The 20504-nt window shown below is 38.0% G+C and overlaps 5 protein-coding genes and 1 long non-coding RNA gene across 9 annotated transcripts; 4 read left to right on the top strand and 2 right to left on the bottom strand.

The window, feature by feature from the left end:
• The first annotated feature begins 137 nt into the window (after nucleotides 1-137).
• LOC104784728 (uncharacterized) lies at nucleotides 138-5247 on the top strand. Its single transcript, XM_010509797.3, has 9 exons — nucleotides 138-1582; nucleotides 1818-2059; nucleotides 2262-2280; nucleotides 2593-2801; nucleotides 3010-3119; nucleotides 3231-3329; nucleotides 3871-4363; nucleotides 4442-4570; nucleotides 5011-5247. Exons 1-8 carry the CDS (start codon nucleotides 741-743, stop codon nucleotides 4528-4530), a joined length of 2103 nt encoding a protein of 700 aa, XP_010508099.2. The 5' UTR covers nucleotides 138-740; the 3' UTR covers nucleotides 4531-4570; nucleotides 5011-5247.
• A 2361-nt stretch (nucleotides 5248-7608) lies between these two features.
• Nucleotides 7609-8136, bottom strand: LOC147949681 (uncharacterized). The gene is made up of 2 exons (XR_015595368.1): nucleotides 7953-8136; nucleotides 7609-7817 (listed from the first exon to the last, which is right to left on the bottom strand). It is a non-coding gene; the product is annotated as an uncharacterized LOC147949681 (long non-coding RNA).
• Nucleotides 8137-8508: 372 nt separating this feature from the next.
• On the top strand, nucleotides 8509-11393 carry LOC104705718 (delta(24)-sterol reductase-like). Its single transcript, XM_087454761.1, has 3 exons — nucleotides 8509-8694; nucleotides 9398-10669; nucleotides 10745-11393. The coding sequence occupies exons 2-3, from the start codon at nucleotides 9428-9430 to the stop codon at nucleotides 11186-11188; spliced, it is 1686 nt and encodes a 561-aa protein (XP_087310887.1). The 5' UTR covers nucleotides 8509-8694; nucleotides 9398-9427; the 3' UTR covers nucleotides 11189-11393.
• A 3684-nt stretch (nucleotides 11394-15077) lies between these two features.
• LOC147949680 (large ribosomal RNA subunit accumulation protein YCED homolog 1, chloroplastic-like) lies at nucleotides 15078-17849 on the top strand. The gene is made up of 4 exons (XM_087454771.1): nucleotides 15078-15447; nucleotides 15765-15935; nucleotides 16672-17073; nucleotides 17169-17849. Exons 2-4 carry the CDS (start codon nucleotides 15883-15885, stop codon nucleotides 17611-17613), a joined length of 900 nt encoding a protein of 299 aa, XP_087310897.1. The 5' UTR covers nucleotides 15078-15447; nucleotides 15765-15882; the 3' UTR covers nucleotides 17614-17849.
• LOC104784722 (large ribosomal RNA subunit accumulation protein YCED homolog 2, chloroplastic) lies at nucleotides 17734-19364 on the bottom strand. Of its 4 annotated transcripts, none has more exons than XM_010509784.3 (7): nucleotides 19095-19364; nucleotides 18834-19016; nucleotides 18622-18711; nucleotides 18462-18551; nucleotides 18293-18373; nucleotides 18135-18180; nucleotides 17734-18031 (listed from the first exon to the last, which is right to left on the bottom strand). In XM_010509784.3, exons 1-7 carry the CDS (start codon nucleotides 19284-19286, stop codon nucleotides 17961-17963), a joined length of 753 nt encoding a protein of 250 aa, XP_010508086.1. In that variant the 5' UTR covers nucleotides 19287-19364; the 3' UTR covers nucleotides 17734-17960. The 4 variants fall into 4 exon arrangements, with proteins under 4 accessions (XP_010508086.1, XP_087310907.1, XP_087310909.1 ...); XM_087454781.1 differs by having other exon boundaries at nucleotides 18264-18373; nucleotides 18622-18728; nucleotides 19095-19350; XM_087454783.1 differs by having other exon boundaries at nucleotides 18622-18728; nucleotides 19095-19350.
• A 242-nt stretch (nucleotides 19365-19606) lies between these two features.
• LOC104784686 (uncharacterized) lies at nucleotides 19607-20481 on the top strand. The gene has a single exon (XM_010509743.3). It carries the CDS (start codon nucleotides 19819-19821, stop codon nucleotides 20383-20385), a length of 567 nt encoding a protein of 188 aa, XP_010508045.1. The 5' UTR covers nucleotides 19607-19818; the 3' UTR covers nucleotides 20386-20481.
• Nucleotides 20482-20504: the final 23 nt, after the last annotated feature.

Genomic DNA, 20504 nt, shown 5'->3' with positions numbered 1-20504 from the left:
AGAAGTGAGAACATGTATTCACACCTACCACCCGCTATGGTCGGGACGGTCGGAGCAATATGGGCCATTAGCTGACTGATGTTAAAGCCATTTTCGTTCTTATTATGTATATGGAACGTTAAAAGTGTGGCTGAGGTGCCGACTCCGACCCAAATGTGGAAGAGTCCAAAAAGCAAAGTATTACGAAATAGTTAGTTAGGTCGCCGACCTCTCAAGATACCACCAATACGATACCCAAGATTTTCTAACGTATTGAACTGATGATAGACCAAATTAAGAATGACTAGCCTATACGAAATACAATTTATTTTTAATAACGCGCGTATAACGCGTTCCACAAAAAAAAAAAAAGCAAGCATTGAGAGAGAGAGAGGGCTTTTATTATATATAGTCGCATATTCTTCTTCTGGGTCGCATTCGCATAGGTACAAAAAAACAAAGGGGCACGGATACACGATAGACTCTCCACCGATCATCACTGCATTCTCTAATCTTCTGCAATCCCTCCCTCCCTTTGTCTTTTTTTTTTTATCGATTTGAATTTTCTTATCCGAAACCCTAAGGGTTTCTACAAGTTTCGCTGCTACCGTGTTGCTGTGTTCAGTGTTGACGTTGCTTTGAGACATTCGTTATTGTGTTTGTTTATGTGCGTTCTTCTGGCTGTGTTATCGTCGGAGGAGAGATGCGTCAATTAGGTTCACCTGCGTGGAGTTTCCGGTGAATGAATAACCGATTGATAAATGATTCTACAATCTTCTTCTTGTCCTCGTTTCGATTTGTCCCACGCTTATGTGTCTCGTAGTCGTATGTTCTGTCCGTGCTCTAGTACTGAGCACGGCGGCTTGATTGTTTTCTGCGACGGATTCGCGAAGAGACGGGTCCTCCGTCGGAAGTTCAGAGTTCACGCCGCGAATTCTAATTCGAATTTGAGGTTTGTTACCAGCGGAATTCGCAGTAGCGATGCGAAGAACATAGGGTTAGCGGATTCAGCGAGAAGAGCTTCAAGGAGTCTTGTGGTCACTCGTTTTTCCAATGAATTCGAGGATGAAGAAGAATCATCGCAGGAGTCTGTAATTCAGGGTGACAGAACCAATTTCACTAGCTTTAGAGAAGACCCGATTGTGGATAAGCTCAGGACTCAGCTAGGTACAATCCATCCACTCCCATCGCCACCGATTAGTCGTGATGCGATTGGTCTGTTCGCGTTCTTCTTCTTTGTTGGTGTTCTTTGTGACAAGCTATGGGCGTGGAGAAAGAGGCGGAGACAGATGAGCAATGACGTAGGGGAAAGAGGAGTTGGGCAATGGCCACAGGTTCCCACTAGCTTCTCTCTGTCCCTTGAGAAAGATTTGCAAAGGAAAGAGTCTGTGGAGTGGGTTAACATGGTGGTGGTGAAGCTTTGGAAAGTTTATAGAGGTGGGATTGAGAATTGGCTTGTTGGATTGTTGCAACCAGTTATTGATGACTTGAAGAAGCCAGATTATGTGCAGAGAGTTGAAATTAAGCAGTTCTCTCTTGGGGATGAGCCTTTGTCTGTTAGAAATGTTGAGAGGAGGACATCTCGCCGTGTCAATGACTTGCAGTAAGTGTTGTACCTTTTTGCTACTGCCTATGATAATTGCTCTCTCATATGTTAGGTAACAATCCCATTGTGTTGGTGGATCAACTGGTGGGATTGTTCTTACTTGGTTTCAGTTGTTATTGTGGGCCAACCATCTTGGAAATTTTCTCTCTGTTGGTTTGTTTGGAGCTTGGATGCTCCAAACTGTTCACGGCTCAGTTGAAGGTTGCTTATGCTCTCATTTTTCTTCTTATAGGTACCAGATTGGTCTTCGGTATACTGGCGGTGCTCGGATGTTGTTAAAGCTCTCTTTAAAATTTGGTATTATTCCAGTAGTCGTGCCAGTCGGCATTCGGGATTTTGACATTGACGGTGAGCTATGGGTTAAATTAAGATTGATTCCCTCTGCGCCTTGGGTTGGAGCAGCATCATGGGCTTTTGTATCACTTCCAAAGATAAAATTTGAGCTTGCACCATTCCGATTGTTTAATGTAATGGGTATGAGTTAATCATAATACACGATCATTTATTTGGTGATTGTTAAGTTGTTGACCATATATAATGTGGAAGGGTTATACTATTAACTATCCCAGAATAATGTGGAAGGACATCTCCTCTAGTTTTACGATGATGTACATTATCACTTGCTCATATCATTTTCGTCTTTTTTTTGCATGAATGCTTTGGATGATGACATCAGGAATTCCTCTTTTATCAATGTAAGTCTTGCCGGTCCTTACTTTTTTTTTTTCAATCAATGGTTCAATACTGGATTGGTTTAACCTCTTTGATTAGTTGTTTCCTGTTCAGATGAGGTTTAAAGTTTTAGAGAGGAGTTTTGTAACTTCTTTAAGCTATATGTTTGTTTTCTTTTCTTTTCTGATATTTGGGAGCATTACATTAAGTATACTGCATGATTTTGATCAGATGCTGGTATTCATTTTAGCATATGCCATCTGTTGATTGTTAATCCTCCTCGATTTTTGGATTTATCAGTTTCTTTCTTCCTTACTTTGCTTCATCTCGCTCAGGTTCTTGACCAAACTGCTGACAGAAGATTTGCCTCGATTATTTGTCCGGCCGAAGAAAATTGTCTTGGATTTCCAGAAAGGAAAAGCTGTTGGGCCTGTTTCAGAAGACTTAAAATCGGGGGGAGAAATGCAGGAAGGGAACAAGGATTTTATTGGGGAACTGTCTGTTACTCTTGTAAATGCCCAGAAACTTCCATACATGTTCTCTGGTGAGTTATACTCACTTCACAACTTTTTTCTTCTTCAGTGCATTGTTCTCTAGCAGTCTGTGTTGTTGTATTGTCTATACCCCTAAGTTCATTTGAATTCGTTGAACATTAAAAACCAGATATACTAATGCTGTAGCAGATTTAATCAAATCTTCATCACTTTACATGTTCCTTCACTCAGCACATTTTGTTTGATAATTTGTAACAGGTAGAACAGATCCATATGTTATTTTACGAATAGGTGATCAAGTTATCCGCAGTAAAAAGAACAGTCAAACTACAGTGTTTGGGGCTCCTGGTCAGCCAATCTGGAATCAGGTTGAACTGCCTACTATATCTTATTGGCTTACTCATAATCTGGTGGTGAATCAGTATTTGTTAAGTTGCTAATTTTTTTATGGAAAATTTATCTATCATAAATATGATCAGGACTTCCAATTCCTTGTTTCAAATCCTAGAGAGCAAGTGTTACAAATTGAAGTCAACGACTGTCTTGGATTTGCCGATATGGCTATTGGTAGCGGAGAGGTAAATCACATTTCTTTTTTTTCTTCTATTAAGATGATGATCGTCTACTTCAATGGCTAGCTTTTTCATGTTTGTTATCCATAATACAAGAACCAATTTCATCCTGTTATTCTGTGCACAATGTTTCTACTAAGATAGCAGCTTGCTGTATTAGTAGACAATGCCTTTGCTGTATTAGTAGTACCTGGTATTATGCGAGTATGTCACACCTCTTTTGAAAAGTTTGCACTTAATTGTTCAGGTTACGCATCCTATCGGTTATTGATCTTCTTGTCAGTATAGAAAGGTCACCTTTATACTTAGCTTTCTTGGCACAACTCTAATCCCGGCTTCTATTCAACCAATTCACATGTTTTCTGCACAAAAACCTGACAACACATATAATTGTTTATTGATGCTGTAGTTTGAGTAGTCAGCCTCTGCTCTGATAACATTGTCACTATTGCTTACCTATTAATCTGCGACTCTACATAAATTACCAGGAAATGATTAATACCAAATTTGCTGTCTACATAACCTTATTACTTTATTATACATCCAGGTTGACCTTGAATCACTGCCAGATACTGTTCCTACAGACAAAATTGTTAGTTTGCGAGGTGGTTGGAGTTTGTTGGGAAAGGGATCTGCTGGAGAAATACTACTCCGGCTTACATACAAAGCATACGTGGAGGATGAAGAAGATGATAAACGCAACGCAAAAGCCACTTATGCAGAGGCTTCTGATGATGAAATGTCTGACTCGGAAGAACCTAGGTCATTCGTGCAGAATGACAAGATCCCTTCTGATGATATTAATCAAGAGTCATTTATGAACGTGCTGTCTGCATTGATTGTGAGTGAGGAATTTCAAGGCATAGTTTCATCAGAAGCTGGGAACAATAAACTTGATGATGGTGAATCAAGCGTGACACCAGTTCCTCCTTCAAAGGCTGGGGCGGACTCAAAATCTCGACCGAAAGATCCTGCCAGTGGGGACATATCAGATTTAGAAGTGAAAAATGTGAATGCCGATAGTTCTATTGGTGATGGAGGTATATTGAGGCTCTGTCTTATGATGATTTTGTTTCTATGGTTGCTTGTTCTAAAAGTTTTAAGCTTTCTAATTTCAGGATTAGCATTGTTGTGGTTCAGTGTAATCACTTCTGTACTGGTGCTCGTTGCTATCAATATGGGCGGCTCAAGTTTCTTCAACCCGTAACATGTTGTTGTATGGATCATTAGCGATTTATTTTGCCAAAGTAAGTCTGTGAACCTAGAAATGAGAACTTTGTGAGTTCTGCCTATATCAGTCGAATTCATGTAGTATATATGGAATCTCTGCGTATAGTTGAGAACCAACCTTGCAATCGTTTCTGGAATCACTGTGTCGATTTTTACTGGGCGTAATTTCTGTTTTAGCTTTATATATACTCGAAAAGGAGTTGTCATTTAGATAAATTATGCGCACTAAGTTGAAAATGATGAACCAAAGTTTCTGTAATTGAGACGATACTGAGAACCTGGCATTACTGTTTACAGTAGAAACGTAAAAACCATTGTGGTGTTTTTTAAAGATTGTGCAATTTGCGCAATGGTATGGCGGGTCTTCTATTTAATGTGTCATAGTCTTGTTCTGCAGTTTGCATTTATTAGTGTCCTATTGTTGATTGACTGACCAAAGCCACTTATCTAATGGCAGGTTGGTTAATTTTCTCTTCCCGGCCTTAGAGATGGCTTATAACGAGGTCACAGTTTTGTGTTTACATTCTAATGCTGTTGCATGCATGTAGAAGAGGGGCGCTTATTGGCGAGACAAAGTTTTAGGGTCCATTTCACCCAATCTCTTACAACTGTGAATCAACGTGTATACCAATGGTTTGTTATAGTACATGAGAACAATTATTCTCTGTTCAAATAAAGATTAATTTTTCTGCAAGGATTCCATTACACATTTCACGAAGACACATGCGATTAGCAGTCACCAACTTGTAGGCTTGAGAAAAGTGTGGAAGTTTACACGTAGGAATAGTAATGATTTTTTTCACTTAGCTTTTTCTTGTTCTTCTTCTAGTTTTGTTGCTGTTGTTGGATACAGCAACTGTGATACTCTGCCATGGTAAGCTTTTTTGGAGGAGCAACAAAAAGTTAAAATGGGGGATGTCCATGCGCAGTCTAAACAAGGTACATTTTCATCTTCTGTTTGTTTCCTATCTGCTGATTTCTTGGCTTTTAATCTTTGTCTTGCTAGATCATGTTAGGAAGATCTTAAAGTTCTTCATGGCCTTAAAGTAGCTAATCTCTTTTCTTCCCTCGACTCATCTTTATGAGCCCGTCTGGTTAAGGGAAGATATAGCCTTTCACAACTCGCAACGTAGGGAACACAGTTCAGTATACTAGTATGATATGAATGAATTTATTATTTTTGGTGTTTGCGTATAGCAATTTACAGATTACAATAATCTAACAAACCGTGAAATGTCTGCATCGCCTCTCTCTAGGATCAATTTAGCAATTTTCGTTGTTGCTACACACTACACAGGTTGGAAATATTCATACTTCTTGGCTTGTAGTTTAAAGGCGCAAGAAGTATCCATGTCATTGTCTGGTCGTTTTCTTGTTGAGAAGATTGTCTTTTCAATGTTGAAGTAACATGTTTCCGTTAGAATTTTACAGAGTACGATAACAATATGTAAATCCGTCTAATGAAGAAAAATCACGAAAACCAAAAGATTATGTTTTTGGAATAATTGGTTGATATTGCTCAAATCATGGGGTTATATATATAATGTTAAACACGAATGCAACCTACAGTTTAACGTGTTCCAGATGCATTACTTAATTGCACGTTAAGAGGACGATTACATCTGAAGAACTTATGCAAATCAAAGAACATTAACAAAAGTAAACTAGAATTATAAAATAAAAACGAGATCGTTGGTGCTTTTAAATAATGAGATTTTTCAGGAAAATTAGTAATGAAAAGGAAGTGCAGAAAACAATGATAAAAAGGGATTAATAAGTGAGAAAAATAATACTTTTTTAGAAAAAAATGAGGGAGAGAAATCACGTGAAGGAGTTGAGATCACGTCAGGCACATGTGGAGGTGGACAGTCCTCGTTTCTAGATTAGTTTAGTTTTGTTAATCTTCAACTCTCTTTCTTTGGTTTCTCCGTTCTCTTTTGTCCTTTTCTTTCTCCACTTTTTAACATAATACATATTTGCAATAGAATTATAATTAAGTGTTTAGTCATTAATTAATTATGCACTCCAATATTTCATAAATCACTATTAATATTCTTTTTATAATCACACTTATTTCTAAATTATGGAGCTACGAAGAAAAATCAGTACAGAGAAAAATAAATGGACAAAAACGGTTTTTTGTTGATGCTGAAATGACGCATGCGTTTATTTGCTTTGGACCAAAACAGTAATGTCTTGTGTTGGATTTACAAATAATAACAAAAAAACAAATTGGTGTATCTATTAATTGATTGGCTCGCACTTTATGCCATACCAATTTTCGATTAACCAAATTTCAATAGTTTGACCAAAAAATAAAATAAAAACAAAAATTGCTGTTTTTATAAATTTGTCTATATGTATGGGTTGTATACAAAAAAAATTGACGTCCAAGTTAAAAAGAGTGAGAGTAGTTCCTCAAATAAAAGAAAATGGAAAAAGATTCTATACACTTCCATTGAAATATGATTGGTAGTTGTAAATGTGAGAGTATGAATAGTTGGCATATGTAAAATATAGTTTCTTCTGATTTTCAAATATATTAAAATATAGTTTGTGAGATTTTGCAAGAGCTGGATGTCTTTCTCAAACAGGCCATCATCCCTGTAAATTATTTGTCTTAAAATATATTTTTCAAATAAGCAATTACTTTTTGGTGTCAAGAAAAAAAAACTTTTTGAGCAATTGAGTACTTTAAAGTGTAACCAATTTTTTTTAAAAAAGTCATTGATTTAATTATAGTTCAAGTGGATACTATTCTGTTTACTGATTGAACTTTTTTTTTTTAGCAAGAGCAAATTATTGGTTATATAGTGTTAGATATTTAGAGCCTTCTAACCAAATAAACAACATGATAGCTTCTTCTTCTTCGTTACCATTATTATGTTGGTACTGATAATGATACCAACAATTTTCATATTTTGAATTCTGATGAAAAACATGGACATTGTTATTGTGTGGCAGATTCCTTGGAAAACGACCTTTTTTAATTACCCTTAATATAATTAACCACAGTTATTTGTGAAATATAATACAAATGTGATTTTTTGATATATTTTAATAGTGGGATTAGCTTTATAACTACATAACAGAAAGGCATCAGACAATTTGAATATTTTTCGGGATTTTTTTTTGCTTAAAAACAAACTTTTTATTTGAACATCAAAGAATCTTACATAATTTGTCCAATGTTTTCCGATAAATGTCCAAACTATTTTTAGGCAGTGCTTTTTGATCCAATCATGACATATCCACCACTGTCACCTGTAGAAAGTATGAAAAGAAATGTTTGAGATGTATTCATTCATATATAAGCTATTATGATATGAAAAGTTGTATGAAAAGTTGTATGAAAAGTTGTATGATAATAAACAATATTGGATAGGCTAGTTTAGAAACCTTGGCATATGCTTTAGGTACATTATTAACAAAACAAGTAGAGGACTTCTTCACTAAAAAGCTAGCATTTAGAAAACAAAATTCAATACAATCTACCCTTAAAAATGCATATAGAAAGAAAAACACATTTTCACATATAAGTGTATAAGTTTTCTTGATTTGAAATATTTCTTGCACTGCAGTCTTTGGATACCTCTCAATTTATTGTAACTTATACCAAAAGAAATATTATTTTCTTAAACAAAGGTAATTTTCCTATTTAAAATAAATTAAAACTGCTAGATTTTTGCCTTTTAATTCTCTTTTACCTACTTATTAGCAGTAAATATTCTAATTAAATATTATAAAACTGACTACATAACTAAATATATTATACATAACACATGTGATAACATTACAACAAAGACTTGAGTTTTAATTGCTAAATCAACAAATATTTATAGCTTTTTTTTTATAAAAAACATAGAAAAAGACAAAACCAATAAAAAAACATTATTATGATTTTAACATATTTTTATAAAAAAAATTCAAAATTATCAAATTAATAGTATATTTTATAATTGATAGTGAAAGAAATAATAATAATGGTAATCACCTTGTTTTGTGCGATAAATGCAAATTAAGCAAGGCTGGCTTGAAACACGTTTATTATAAGAGAATCCTCTCTCTCTCTCTCACTCACTCACTCTTCAGACACTTCCCCCATCTCATCCTCTCTCTCTCCATCCTTTGGATTCTTCAGGTACTCTCTCTCTTCCTCTATCTGTCTCTCTAACAGTCGCTCTGATTCATCTTTTTGTCCGTTAGATCTCTCCAACTGCTTAGTCCATAGTTGCTACACAGTTACTACCAGTGAACTATGTGGGGTTTTGAGTTTTTAACCCATCTCAGTCTTTGAATTTCAAGCAAAGTTTCAAAGTTTGCTCTGCAACTTTTTTTTTTTTTTTTTGGAGACATACTGTGTATGATGGCTTTGTAGGAAGACCAGATATGTAGATCTAAAGATTAGAACCAAAATCCAGTACTTTTTATGTTTCCTTGTCCTTTCAACAAGTGTACCACTTTGGTCTTAAGCATAACTTCATGTCTCTTTGTCTCTCTGTTTACTAGCTCACTGTTTCCCCTCATGGACGCAACACTATAGTGCTCTCAAGTTAATTGCATACACGCACACGCACATGTATATAAATGTTTATGGATTCAAGGAACTCACACCTATAGTGTATTTTTGACATTCTGGTGGATTTGTGCCCATTTCTTGAGCCACCTCGATTTTTTGTAAAGTGATGGATCTGGAATTCTCAAGTTTAGTTGACTTTGAGCATAGTTTTTATCGATATTTTTTTTGACATTCTTGAGACTTATTGAGTTGTACAATGATAGATTGAAAAGTTCTCAAAGTTTGTTTACTTACTGCATTTTGTTTGTTTTTTGTTTTGATGAAGTAAGGAGAGGAATCTGAGAGTGTCGGCAACATGTCGGATCTTCAGACACCACTTGTAAGGCCGAAGAGGAAGAAGACATGGGTTGATTACTTTGTCAAGTTCAGATGGATCATTGTCATCTTCATCGTCCTTCCATTCTCAGCCACACTCTACTTCCTCATCTACCTCGGGGACTTGTGGTCGGAGTCCAAGTCATTTGAGAAACGCCAAAAGGAACATGACGAGAATGTCAAGAAAGTCATCAAAAGGCTTAAGGATAGGGATGCGGCCAAGGACGGGCTTGTCTGCACTGCACGTAAGCCGTGGATCGCCGTGGGGATGAGGAACGTTGACTACAAGAGAGCCAGGCATTTCGAGGTTGACTTGGGAGAGTTCCGTAACGTTCTTGAGATCAACAAGGAGAAGATGACTGCTAGAGTTGAGCCTCTTGTCAACATGGGACAGATCTCTCGTGTCACCGTCCCAATGAACCTAGCTCTTGCCGTTGTTGCTGAGCTTGACGACCTCACGGTTGGTGGACTCATCAATGGATATGGTATTGAAGGAAGCTCTCACATCTATGGTTTGTTTGCTGATACCGTTGAGGCTTACGAGATCGTTCTAGCTAATGGGGAACTTGTCCGTGCCACAAGGGATAATGAGTATTCCGATCTTTTCTATGCAATCCCTTGGTCGCAAGGAACGCTCGGACTCCTTGTAGCTGCTGAGATCAGGCTTATTCCAATCAAGGAGTACATGAGACTCACCTACATACCAGTCAAGGGAGACCTTCAAGCCTTAGCTCAAGGTTACATCGATTCTTTCGCACCAAAAGATGGTGACAAGTCCAAAATCCCTGATTTCGTTGAAGGCATGGTTTACAACCCAACGGAAGGAGTGATGATGGTTGGAACATACGCATCTAAAGAAGAGGCCAAGAAGAAAGGTAACAAAATCAACAACGTGGGATGGTGGTTCAAGCCGTGGTTCTACCAACATGCGCAGACCGCTCTGAAAAAGGGACAGTTCGTTGAGTACATCCCAACTAGGGAATACTACCACAGGCACACAAGGTGCTTGTACTGGGAAGGGAAACTTATTCTTCCTTTTGGTGATCAGTTCTGGTTTAGGTTCCTCTTTGGTTGGTTGATGCCTCCAAAGGTCTCTCTTCTTAAGGCCACTCAAGGTGAAGCTATCAGAAACTATTACCATGATATGCATGTTATTCAAGACATGCTTGTTCCTCTTTACAAGGTTGGCGATGCTCTTGAATGGGTTCACCGCGAAATGGAGGTAAAACTAAAAGCTCTATATCATGTTTGATCATCTTCTAGTTAACGAACTCATGACTTGTTTGGCTTCTTTCAGGTGTATCCAATTTGGCTTTGCCCACACAAACTCTTCAAGCAGCCAATCAAAGGTCAGATCTACCCAGAACCAGGGTTTGAGTATGAAAACAGACAAGGAGACACAGAAGATGCTCAGATGTTCACTGACGTTGGAGTCTACTACGCACCTGGCGCTGTTCTAAGAGGTGAACAGTTTGATGGATCAGAAGCCGTGCGTAAGATGGAGAAATGGCTGATCGAGAACCATGGATTCCAGCCTCAGTATGCAGTGTCTGAGCTCGACGAGAAGAGCTTCTGGAGAATGTTCAATGGTGAATTGTATGAGGAGTGCCGCAAGAAGTACAGAGCTGTTGGAACGTTCATGAGTGTTTACTACAAGTCCAAGAAAGGAAGGAAGACTGAGAAAGAAGTTAGAGAAGCCGAACAAGCTCATCTCGAAACTGCTTACGCCGAGGCAGATTAAGTAATAATAAACCCCATGTTTGGTGAAATGGCTTGAGACTATTATTATAATCGCTAGTTATGTGTTTCCTATTTTCAGTTTAGTGTCTTCATCAAGACTATTATTGTTCTTGTTGCTGTTTGCTTGCTTCTTGTTGTTGTTGTTGCTTGACTTATGGTTTGAGTGGATTTTAGATTTTTCAGTATTGGATTTGCTAGTTTGCTTATGAGACTTTGTTTGAGATAGAACATCTTTACTTAAAGGTCATATGCCATCATGACACTGTGAGCAACATACCTTCAGTGGGCCTTAAAGAAGCCCAAACTGAAACAAGTCCACCAGCATCAAGTTCAGCTAACACTTGCAGAACAAGACAAAAGTGAGAATGCAGACAACTCCTTGTACGGTGAAGACGAGACGATACCTCGACGATGCGTCCTCAGGATTCAAAATTCAAACTTGTCAATCCTCATGACTCACCTTGGACAGCTGGTGGTTAAAGATAAGCTTTGCTTTTCAGTCTCTAGATTGTTCTATTGGAGTATATATAAGAAATGTGTAAAACCCTTTTGTAATTATCAAAGAACAGAGAAATATACAGAGTTTTCTTGGTTTTGTCTTAGTGTGTCCAGAAATAAAGAAATCACTTTTGTCTGTGTCCAAGCTATGTGATGATTATCTGTGTGGAGTCTTTTTTGATTCTAATAAGGTCTGTGTTATCGATTTAAACACTCAGAAAGTGGTGTCAAAGGGCCATCGCAATAAAGGGCTCTACGTGTTGGAGAATGAGAAGTTTGAAGCCTTATACTCAAATCGTCAGTGTGCTACAAGTGAAGATTTATGGCATCATAGACTTGGTCACTCAAACAGTAAGATTCTCCAACAACTTCAAGCCATCAAGGAGATAACAATCAATAAGAGCAGACAGTCCACCATTTGTGAGCCTTGCCAGATGGGGAAAAGCAGTAGATTAAGTTTTTTTGCTTCTGATTCTCGTGTCTTGAAGCCTCTAGATCGTATCCATTGTGATATTTGGGGGCCTTCACCCGTAGTATCCAACCAAGGGTTTAAATATTATGCAGTTTTCATTGATGAGTTCTCAAGATTTTCATGGTTTTACCCTCTTCGAGCCAAATCAGAGTTCACTGCAGTTTTTATTGCGTTTCAGAAGTTGGTAGAAAAACAACTTGATGCCAAAATAAAAGAATTTCAGAGTGATGGAGGGGGAGAGTTCATTAACATTAAGCTGAAACAACACTTTAGTGAACAAGGTATACATCACAGAATCTCTTGTCCATACACACCACAGCAGAACGACTTGGCAGAGAGAAAACATAGACATTTGGTCGAGCTAGGCTTGTCCATGATGTTCCATAGTCATACACCTCAGAAATTCTGGGTTGAGGCATTCTTCACTGCCAATCATATTAGCAATCTTCTCCCATCCTCTGCTCTAAACAATGTAAGTCCACTTGAGGCTCTGCATCATCAAAAACCGGATTATTCTTCACTCCGTGTATTTGGATCAGCTTGTTATCCATGCTTAAGACCTCTTGCAGAAAACAAATTCGATCCTAGGTCTCTTCAGTGTGTGTTTCTTGGCTATCATAGCCAATACAAAGGCTATAGATGTCTGTATCCACCCACAGGTAAAGTCTATATCTCGAGGCATGTGATATTTGATGAACATGTAATGCCTTTCAAGGATCAGTATGCTCACTTGATTCCCAACTACAAGACTCCACTACTTCAAGCTTGGCACACGACTGAACCAACATCAACGTCTCAGCTAACACCACCTACACATCAAGTTTTACCAAGACCAATGTCAGCTCCGGTTCAGCATGTCCAAGAAACTGAGCCCGTCGAAACCAATTCAGGGGAAGCTAATATTGAACCTGATCAAGAAGAAGAAACAGAAGAGGATGCAGACAACGTCTCTGACCAAGAACAAGAACTGGTCGAAGTAGTAGCACCAGAACCAGTCAACAACACTCATCCCATGACAACGAGATCAAAAGCAGGGATTCACAAGCCTAACACCAGGTATGCTCTAATCCTTGCTAAAGACGCTACTAATGAGCCTAAAACCATAGCTTCAGCTATGAAGCATCCTGGTTGGAATGATGCGGTTATGACTGAGATTAGAAGAATATACATGTTAAAGACTTGGTCTCTAACTCCTCCAACTGAAGATATGAACATCTTGGATTCAAAATGGGTTTTTAAGACAAAACTTAAACCCGACGGTGAAGTCGATAAACTCAAAGCTCGTCTGGTTGCAAAGGGGTTCAATCAAGAGGAAGGAGTAGACTATCTGGAGACCTTTAGTCCTGTGGTGAGAACCTCTACCATTCGTTTAGTTCTGGATGTTGCTACAACAAGAGAGTGGCCCATAAAACAGCTTGATGTCTCTAATGCCTTCTTATATGGTGAATTACAAGAACCAGTCTTCATGTATCAACCTGCTGGTTTCATTGATCCAGAGAAGCCTAATCATGTATGTCGGCTAACAAAAACCCTCTATGGACTGAAACAGGCTCCTAGAGCTTGGTTTGATACCTTCAGCAATTTTTTGCTTGATTTTGGGTTTACTTGCAACACGTATGATCCCTCGCTGTTTACACTTCATCAAAATGGGCAATATCTGGTTTTGCTTCTCTATGTTGATGATATACTACTCACAGGAAGCGATCAATCCTTACTTGACCAGTTGCTCCAGTCTCTCAACAACAGATTTGACATGAAGGATCTTGGTCCACCTCGATACTTCCTTGGAATTGAGATTGAGTCCTACAATGGTGGTATGTTTCTTCATCAAACCGCTTATGCTTCAGACATTTTGTACCAAGCAGGGATGACCAACTGCAATCCAATGCCAACACCTTTGCCACAAGACCTTGAGAAAATCGACCCTACATTGTTCTCAGAACCAACTTATTTCCGCAGTCTGGCTGGGAAGTTGCAGTACCTCACCATCACTCGACCGGACATCCAATACGCAGTAAACTTTATTTGTCAGAGAATGCACTCTCCAACCATCTCTGACTTCAAATTACTCAAACGGATACTGCGCTATGTGAAAGGAACCCTCAACTTCGGTCTACCTATTCAGAAGAATAAAGATCTTAATCTCACTGCATTTTGCGACAGTGATTATGCAGGCTGCAAGCTCACAAGACGTTCTACATCCGGCTTCTGCATCAAACTCGATACAAATTTGATTTCTTGGTCAGCAAAACGGCAGTCCACAGTCTCACATTCATCAACTGAAGCTGAATACAGATCACTGTCGGCTACTGCTCGAGAAATCACTTGGATATCAGCTCTGCTTCGTGATCTTGGAGTCAGACAAGAACAACCAACTCTGTTACAATGTGACAACCTGTCTGCAGTGTATCTCTCGGCAAACCCTGCTCTTCACAATCGCACAAAGCATTTTGATAAGGACTTTCACTATATCAGAGAGAGAGTAGCACTCGGATACATTGAGACACAACACATTCCAGCTAAGTTCGAACTTGCTGATATATTAACAAAGTCACTGCCTAAACCAGCTTTCGTCGAACTCAGGAGCAAACTTGGTGTTCTTGCTTCACCCACACCAAGTTTGAGGGGAAGTGTGAGCAACATACCTTCAGTGGGCCTTAAAGAAGCCCAAACTGAAACAAGTCCACCAGCATCAAGTCCAGCTAACACTTGCAGAACAAGACAAAAGTGAGAATGCAGACAACTCCTTGTACGGTGAAGACGATACCTCGACGATGCGTCCTCAGGATTCAAAATTCAAACTCGTCAATCCTCATGACTCACCTTGGACAGCTGGTGGTTAAAGATAAGCTTTGCTTTTCAGTCTCTAGATTGTTCTATTGGAGTATATATAAGAAATGTGTAAAACCCTTTTGTAATTATCAAAGAACAGAGAAATATACAGAGTTTTCTTGGTTTTGTCTTTCTTTTCAGACACAACACAATCTATTATAAGACTACTGACGAATTTGTCAGTTAAGTTTTATCCTAAAACCTCACCTGGTCAACTTAGGTTCAAATACTCATATTCCTTGTTTACTCTAACCAAACCGCTTATATGAGTATTTGGCAAGCGGTTTGGTTTGAGTAAACCGGGAAATTCGAGTATTTGAACCGAGATTGACCGGGTGAAGTTTTAGGATAAACTTGGCAGCCATTTCCGAGTCAGAGAGCTCTGTTTCTGTAAGAATTTTTACAGAGTCTATTGATTGTCTAAAGCCGAACCTTGTGCCTTGAAGCACACCTTAGAGGTAAGCCATTTCATTTTATAATCTCTTTAGTAATCAAAATTTCTTTTGTAATTTTCCGATTCCGTTTCGTCATGATGTTTGCGGCTGTAAATTTGGAAGTGGAAAGGTCTGTTCTTTATCAATGTAAAAATGGTGCATAGAAGGTGTTTGATAGAATGCCAAGCTCAAATTCATCTCATTCAATTAGTAACGTTAGCTCTGTTTGGGATGTTACTATGAAGTCTCAGATACCCAATTCCTTATATTTCTTCTCAGACTTCGTCATGTGAATCTTTTTGTCTTATAACAAAATTGACAGCAGCAAATGTTTCTTGCAGGTGGTGAAACTGATTATTGTATGCTTGTAGTCTCTGTTTCAAGCTGACCATCTTCTAGTATGATAGTTTGACAACTTTGATAGTCTTTGCCTCCTCTATTATCATCTGTGCTGTGAAAATGTCTCTGGTTTGCTCTTCATTTTGTGTAGCTCCCTTGCCACAGACCAACAGGTTCCGTCCAAGTTTTCTGAAACTCAAAACATGTACGTTAAATCTACGTGCTTCCACCGGCGACCCTAATATTACCATTGGTAGGGCTGGGCAAAATAACCGATAACCAAATAACCGACCGAAACCGAACCGAAAAAAACCAAACCGAACCGAACCGAAATTTTTCAAATACCCGAATGGTTAGTAAAAATCTATATCCAAACTAACCGAAACCGAACCGAACCGAACCGACAATTAAATGGTTAACCGAAATATCCGAAAACCTAGAAGATATCAAATATTATATACTTAATATTATGCAAAACTATAAAATAAACTTAAAATATAAATTATTTCTAGATTTAAAACAATTAAATATTTTAAATAATCAATATATGTAAATGTTATTATTTTGAATTTACAAAGTTAAATACTATTTTGTAAAATTGAATCCATATTTTTCCCTTTTTTGTATTTTTGTTATTGTATATTTGGTTAATTTTGGTTATATTCGGTTAGTTTTGGTTATATTTGGTTTATTTGGTTAATGTTAATATAATTTATGTTAGTTATGGTTATTTATTTAAATAACCAAACCGAAACCGAACCGAAAGAAACCGAACCGAACCGAACCGAAATTTCAAAAATATCCAAATGGTTACTATATTACTATATCCAAAATAACCGAAACCGAATACAACCGAACCGAAACCGAATGGTTAACCGAATGCCCAGGCCTAACCATTGGTATGATCAGTTACTTGTTCACAGAACCACATAAGCTTCGTAGGCTAGCAAAGAGTCGGATTTTAGTTAGTCAGGAGTCTTTTACAGAGACCAGTACAATAGATATGGATTGGGAAGATCAGGAGGACATTGAGGATACCGGGTCACCTTGGGAAGGTTCGGTTATGTATAGGAGAAATGCTTCGGTCACACATGTGGAATATTGCACTACCTTAGAGAGGCTTGGGTTGGGAAGATTGTCAACAGAGGTCTCCAAGAAGAGAGCTTCCGCAATGGGACTAAGAGTGAAAAAAGATGTAAAGGATTATCCAGATGGCACACCTGTTCAGATTTCGGTTGATGTCATAAGGAAGAAGAAGAAGCTGAGACTTGATGGGATTGTCAGGACTGTTATCACACTTGGCTGCAACAGGTGCTTTCTTATGAACTCATCACAGCTTCTTTACTATACCACCTTATGGTTGCATCAACTATGTTATTTACTGGTTTCCTCTTATGTGTTTGAAGATGTGGTGAGTCAACAGGAGAGAGCATCTTCTCCAACTTCTCGCTGTTACTAACCGAAGATCCAGTTGAAGAACCTGATGTCATTGATCTAGGATTCACATTTGGTAGTGACAAAGCTACTTCCTTTTCTGGATTGTCGAATGATAAAGAAGAAAATGAGGATGATGATGATGATGATGATTCATGGATAGATTGGGAGGATAAGCTTCATTTCCCGCCTGAGGCGAAAGAAATAGATATCTCAAAGCATATAAGAGACTTGGTGCATTTAGAAATCACCATCACTGCGATATGTGATCCTGCGTGTAAAGGAATGTGCTTGAAGTGTGGTGCGAATCTGAATAAGAGGAAATGTGATTGTGGCAGAGAAGAGAAGGATAAAGGATATGGACCTCTCGGAAACCTGAGAGAGAAAATGCAAGAAAAAGAGGGTCTGAGGAACTAAACTTAACAATACTTGTCTTCTATTTTCATCTTCTTCATAGTTTACCATCCTAAAACTCAAAATCAGATGTACCATAATTTTTGAAAGTGAATCTTGTGTAGCTTTCTTAAGGTCATTCAATAGAGAAAATACAGACGTCTATTAATTGAAAAAAGCCTCAAAACGTCAACTATGACAGCGGTCTAGCCTCATCAGTTTCACAAATTTACATGTTACATAAAGCATTACATTTTCTTGTCGATGTGGTTTTTATTTTATTTTGTATCTATTTGAGTATGAATAGTATCAAAATCTTAATGAGACTTTGAAATACATTGAAAAGAGAAACTGAAAAATAAAAATGGTTTCTACATCTTCTTAAGCTCAAGTAGTCTTGACCATCTCTTGTGAACAGAAGCTGTATTTTTCTCACCAACATCTACAAAAGCAATTCGGAAACCAAAGCACTTTAATCCTTCTGAACAATTAACAAACATGTCTATGTAAGCATAGAGAAACAAAACAAACAGAGTGCTGCTTACAGTGCAGTGTCGGTTCCGATTTTTCACATGAATCCGAGCATATATCCTATAATTAAACAACAATATAAGTGAAACAATAAGACTTCACACACAAGAGTCACGAAGCCAATCAATATGGATTCCACGAACCTTGTTAAATAATTTGAATTGAATCTTACTTTAGCATACGTTGTGAGGCGGATAGTGTCTTGTACAAGGGAATCAAGGTTAGCTTCATATCCAGGTCTCACATATATAACCTGCCAAAGGAGACTTTTACTCATTTCACTTTGTTGATATGCAGATAGAGAAATATGTAGAGAGTGCTTATGATGTTCTAAGGCTCACCGAAGGATCATCACCGCCAATTACTGGCAATGTTGAAGCTCGATTTTCTCGGCTTGTTGGCAAAATCCAGACGGTAAAACTTGTATTGATCTGGTCACAGATATTTCCATCAAAATAGTTTCCTTGCGAAAGGGTTTTTTTCTTAAAACGAAACAGTTACCAGTCGAGAATAAAGAGAGGAGCAAATGCTGCACTTTCTTGCGATAGAAGTCATGATCCTTCCATCAACCGAGAGACCCATGCTCGCGTGCTAGACAAGTAGCAACACTAAATGATTGTTTGGGTAAGAGAGAGAGAGGAGACAGATTCCTAATGTTCAAACAGTACTGTCACTTCAATAAATCAAACCATAACACACAAAATCTAATGTACCCTTTGGACAGAGAGGTCGACAGAGACACGGGAATTGGCAGGGCCATCTTCAACGAGATCTTGAAGTTGAAGGTCACGAAGAGAGACATCGTACTGAGTGTTCCAGTTTCCATTCCATTTGCCTTCACTAGGAGATAAAGTGATCAGACGCTTTTTTGAGCTCCCTCCTCCATTAATAGCTGCCTGTATTCACATATCTGATCATCGTTATTTCACATTCCCCACAGAAGGAAATAAATATGAAAAAATATATATACCCACCGAAGAAGAAGGATCGTGTTTCTTGGAGAGACAAGAAATAGGAAGCAAACGAGGGCGTCGAGTAAGTCCGGAAACCTTGTTGTTATTAGAATTAAAGAGATTTGGAGATACCAAACAACGTACAGCCATGGATGATTTCAGAAGGAAGCTTTGGTGTGTGTGTGTGGGGTGGAGGAAGAGAACTTGAACCATGCAAACCTTATCCGTTATATAGTATATACCCACACTCACACAACCACTAGTCTTTTTGGCGCTCGCTCTACGTGTCTTTTTCTCATACTTATATAAAGAAATTAACCAAATAAAGGTCAATAAGTCACACTAGTTTGTATAAAATTTATAAAAGTAATGTCACTGTTGGGGGGATTCGAACGCGGATGGATAGCGCTAAAATTTTGGACGCTTGGTAGATTTTTGGGATGACTAATCAAAGAGAATGACCAAAATTGATGGAACATCATTGCTACTGATTTCAACAATGTTCTGAAGTTTACTCATAACAGTTTAGGAAGTTGACACATAAACAAAAATGTGCTTAGCTAGTAGAGATGATGAGTGACGATTGATGAAATAAACAGATTAAGATATTCTTGCACATTTCTTTTCTCTTTTGATATATTTTTCTCCTTGTTCATGTCTTATAACTCTGAATTGTTTAATTTCATTATAGGAGTTGGCTTTGAAGCTTGAAAATATAAGACCAAGGTAGTTGTAGATTCCCAATATGGATATTTCTGATGAGGATGCTGCTGACAGTAGTTATGCAAGCGGCGAATCGAAAAGATCAAGCGTTGGGGAAAACAGTTTGGATTCTATAGATTCTGAAGAGGATGATGATATGTCTGATGATTCTACAGATAATTCGGAAGAATCAAGCGATGAAGAAAACCTTTTGGAATATCAGACGAGCTCGATGATTCGTGATATGATTGATGATATGTATCGTGAGATGGTTCATGATATGTATCATGATATGCTACATGATATGTATGCTGATATGTATGATGATTTAACAAGAGATCTGGATGCAGCTCGCATCCCTTCCTTTAGCGCACTACAATCCTCCAAGAGGCAACTCTTTGAGCGCCCAGATGACAAGACTACGGTGCTTAATACAATGATGGTCCTCAATAATCTATCTGGTGTGAGGATGTGGTCGCCTTTATACCTTGCTTCCATGCGTCATATTCAGGCTGATGTTATTCACAGAGAGGCCTTCTTAGCATTTTCTGATCCGGAGGATAAGGTTTGCTACTTAGAGTGCAAGACTGGCAAAAAGAGAGATGAATGACTCTGTTACGATTCTGACTTTTGTTATGGCTCCTTGTGTATTACTTTTGCTTAGTAAAATGGTTACCTATTGAATGTGAAGATTTTCAGTTTGATTGATCTTGTAATGTACTCGGGAAA

Source organism: Camelina sativa, chromosome 1 (genome assembly GCF_030686135.1).
Source record: "Camelina sativa cultivar CO46 ecotype springtype chromosome 1, ASM3068613v1".
In the NCBI taxonomy this organism is placed as follows: domain Eukaryota; kingdom Viridiplantae; phylum Streptophyta; class Magnoliopsida; order Brassicales; family Brassicaceae; genus Camelina; species Camelina sativa.
Note: the sequence above shows the minus strand (reverse complement) of the source record. Positions and strands in the feature narration are given on the sequence as shown.

Excerpts from the sequence above, each read along its gene's own strand:
- LOC104784728 (XM_010509797.3), top strand. The coding sequence starts at position 741 with ATGATTCTACAATCTTCTTCTTGTCCTCGTTTCGATTTGTCCCACGCT. Across the intron at positions 2,802-3,009 it reads ACTTCCATACATGTTCTCTG|GTAGAACAGATCCATATGTT; the intron begins GTGAGTTATACT and ends AATTTGTAACAG. Across the intron at positions 3,120-3,230 it reads GTCAGCCAATCTGGAATCAG|GACTTCCAATTCCTTGTTTC; the intron begins GTTGAACTGCCT and ends AAATATGATCAG.
- LOC104705718 (XM_087454761.1), top strand. The coding sequence starts at position 9,428 with ATGTCGGATCTTCAGACACCACTTGTAAGGCCGAAGAGGAAGAAGACA. Across the intron at positions 10,670-10,744 it reads GGGTTCACCGCGAAATGGAG|GTGTATCCAATTTGGCTTTG; the intron begins GTAAAACTAAAA and ends GGCTTCTTTCAG.
- LOC147949680 (XM_087454771.1), top strand. The coding sequence starts at position 15,883 with ATGTCTCTGGTTTGCTCTTCATTTTGTGTAGCTCCCTTGCCACAGACC. Across the intron at positions 15,936-16,671 it reads CCCTTGCCACAGACCAACAG|TTACTTGTTCACAGAACCAC; the intron begins GTTCCGTCCAAG and ends TGGTATGATCAG. Across the intron at positions 17,074-17,168 it reads ATCACACTTGGCTGCAACAG|ATGTGGTGAGTCAACAGGAG; the intron begins GTGCTTTCTTAT and ends ATGTGTTTGAAG.
- LOC104784722 (XM_087454774.1), bottom strand. The coding sequence starts at position 19,286 with ATGGTTCAAGTTCTCTTCCTCCACCCCACACACACACACCAAAGCTTC. Across the intron at positions 18,712-18,833 it reads TCGACCTCTCTGTCCAAAGG|CACGCGAGCATGGGTCTCTC; the intron begins GTACATTAGATT and ends CTACTTGTCTAG. Across the intron at positions 18,374-18,461 it reads TTGGCGGTGATGATCCTTCG|GTTATATATGTGAGACCTGG; the intron begins GTGAGCCTTAGA and ends CTCCTTTGGCAG.
- LOC104784686 (XM_010509743.3), top strand. The coding sequence starts at position 19,819 with ATGGATATTTCTGATGAGGATGCTGCTGACAGTAGTTATGCAAGCGGC.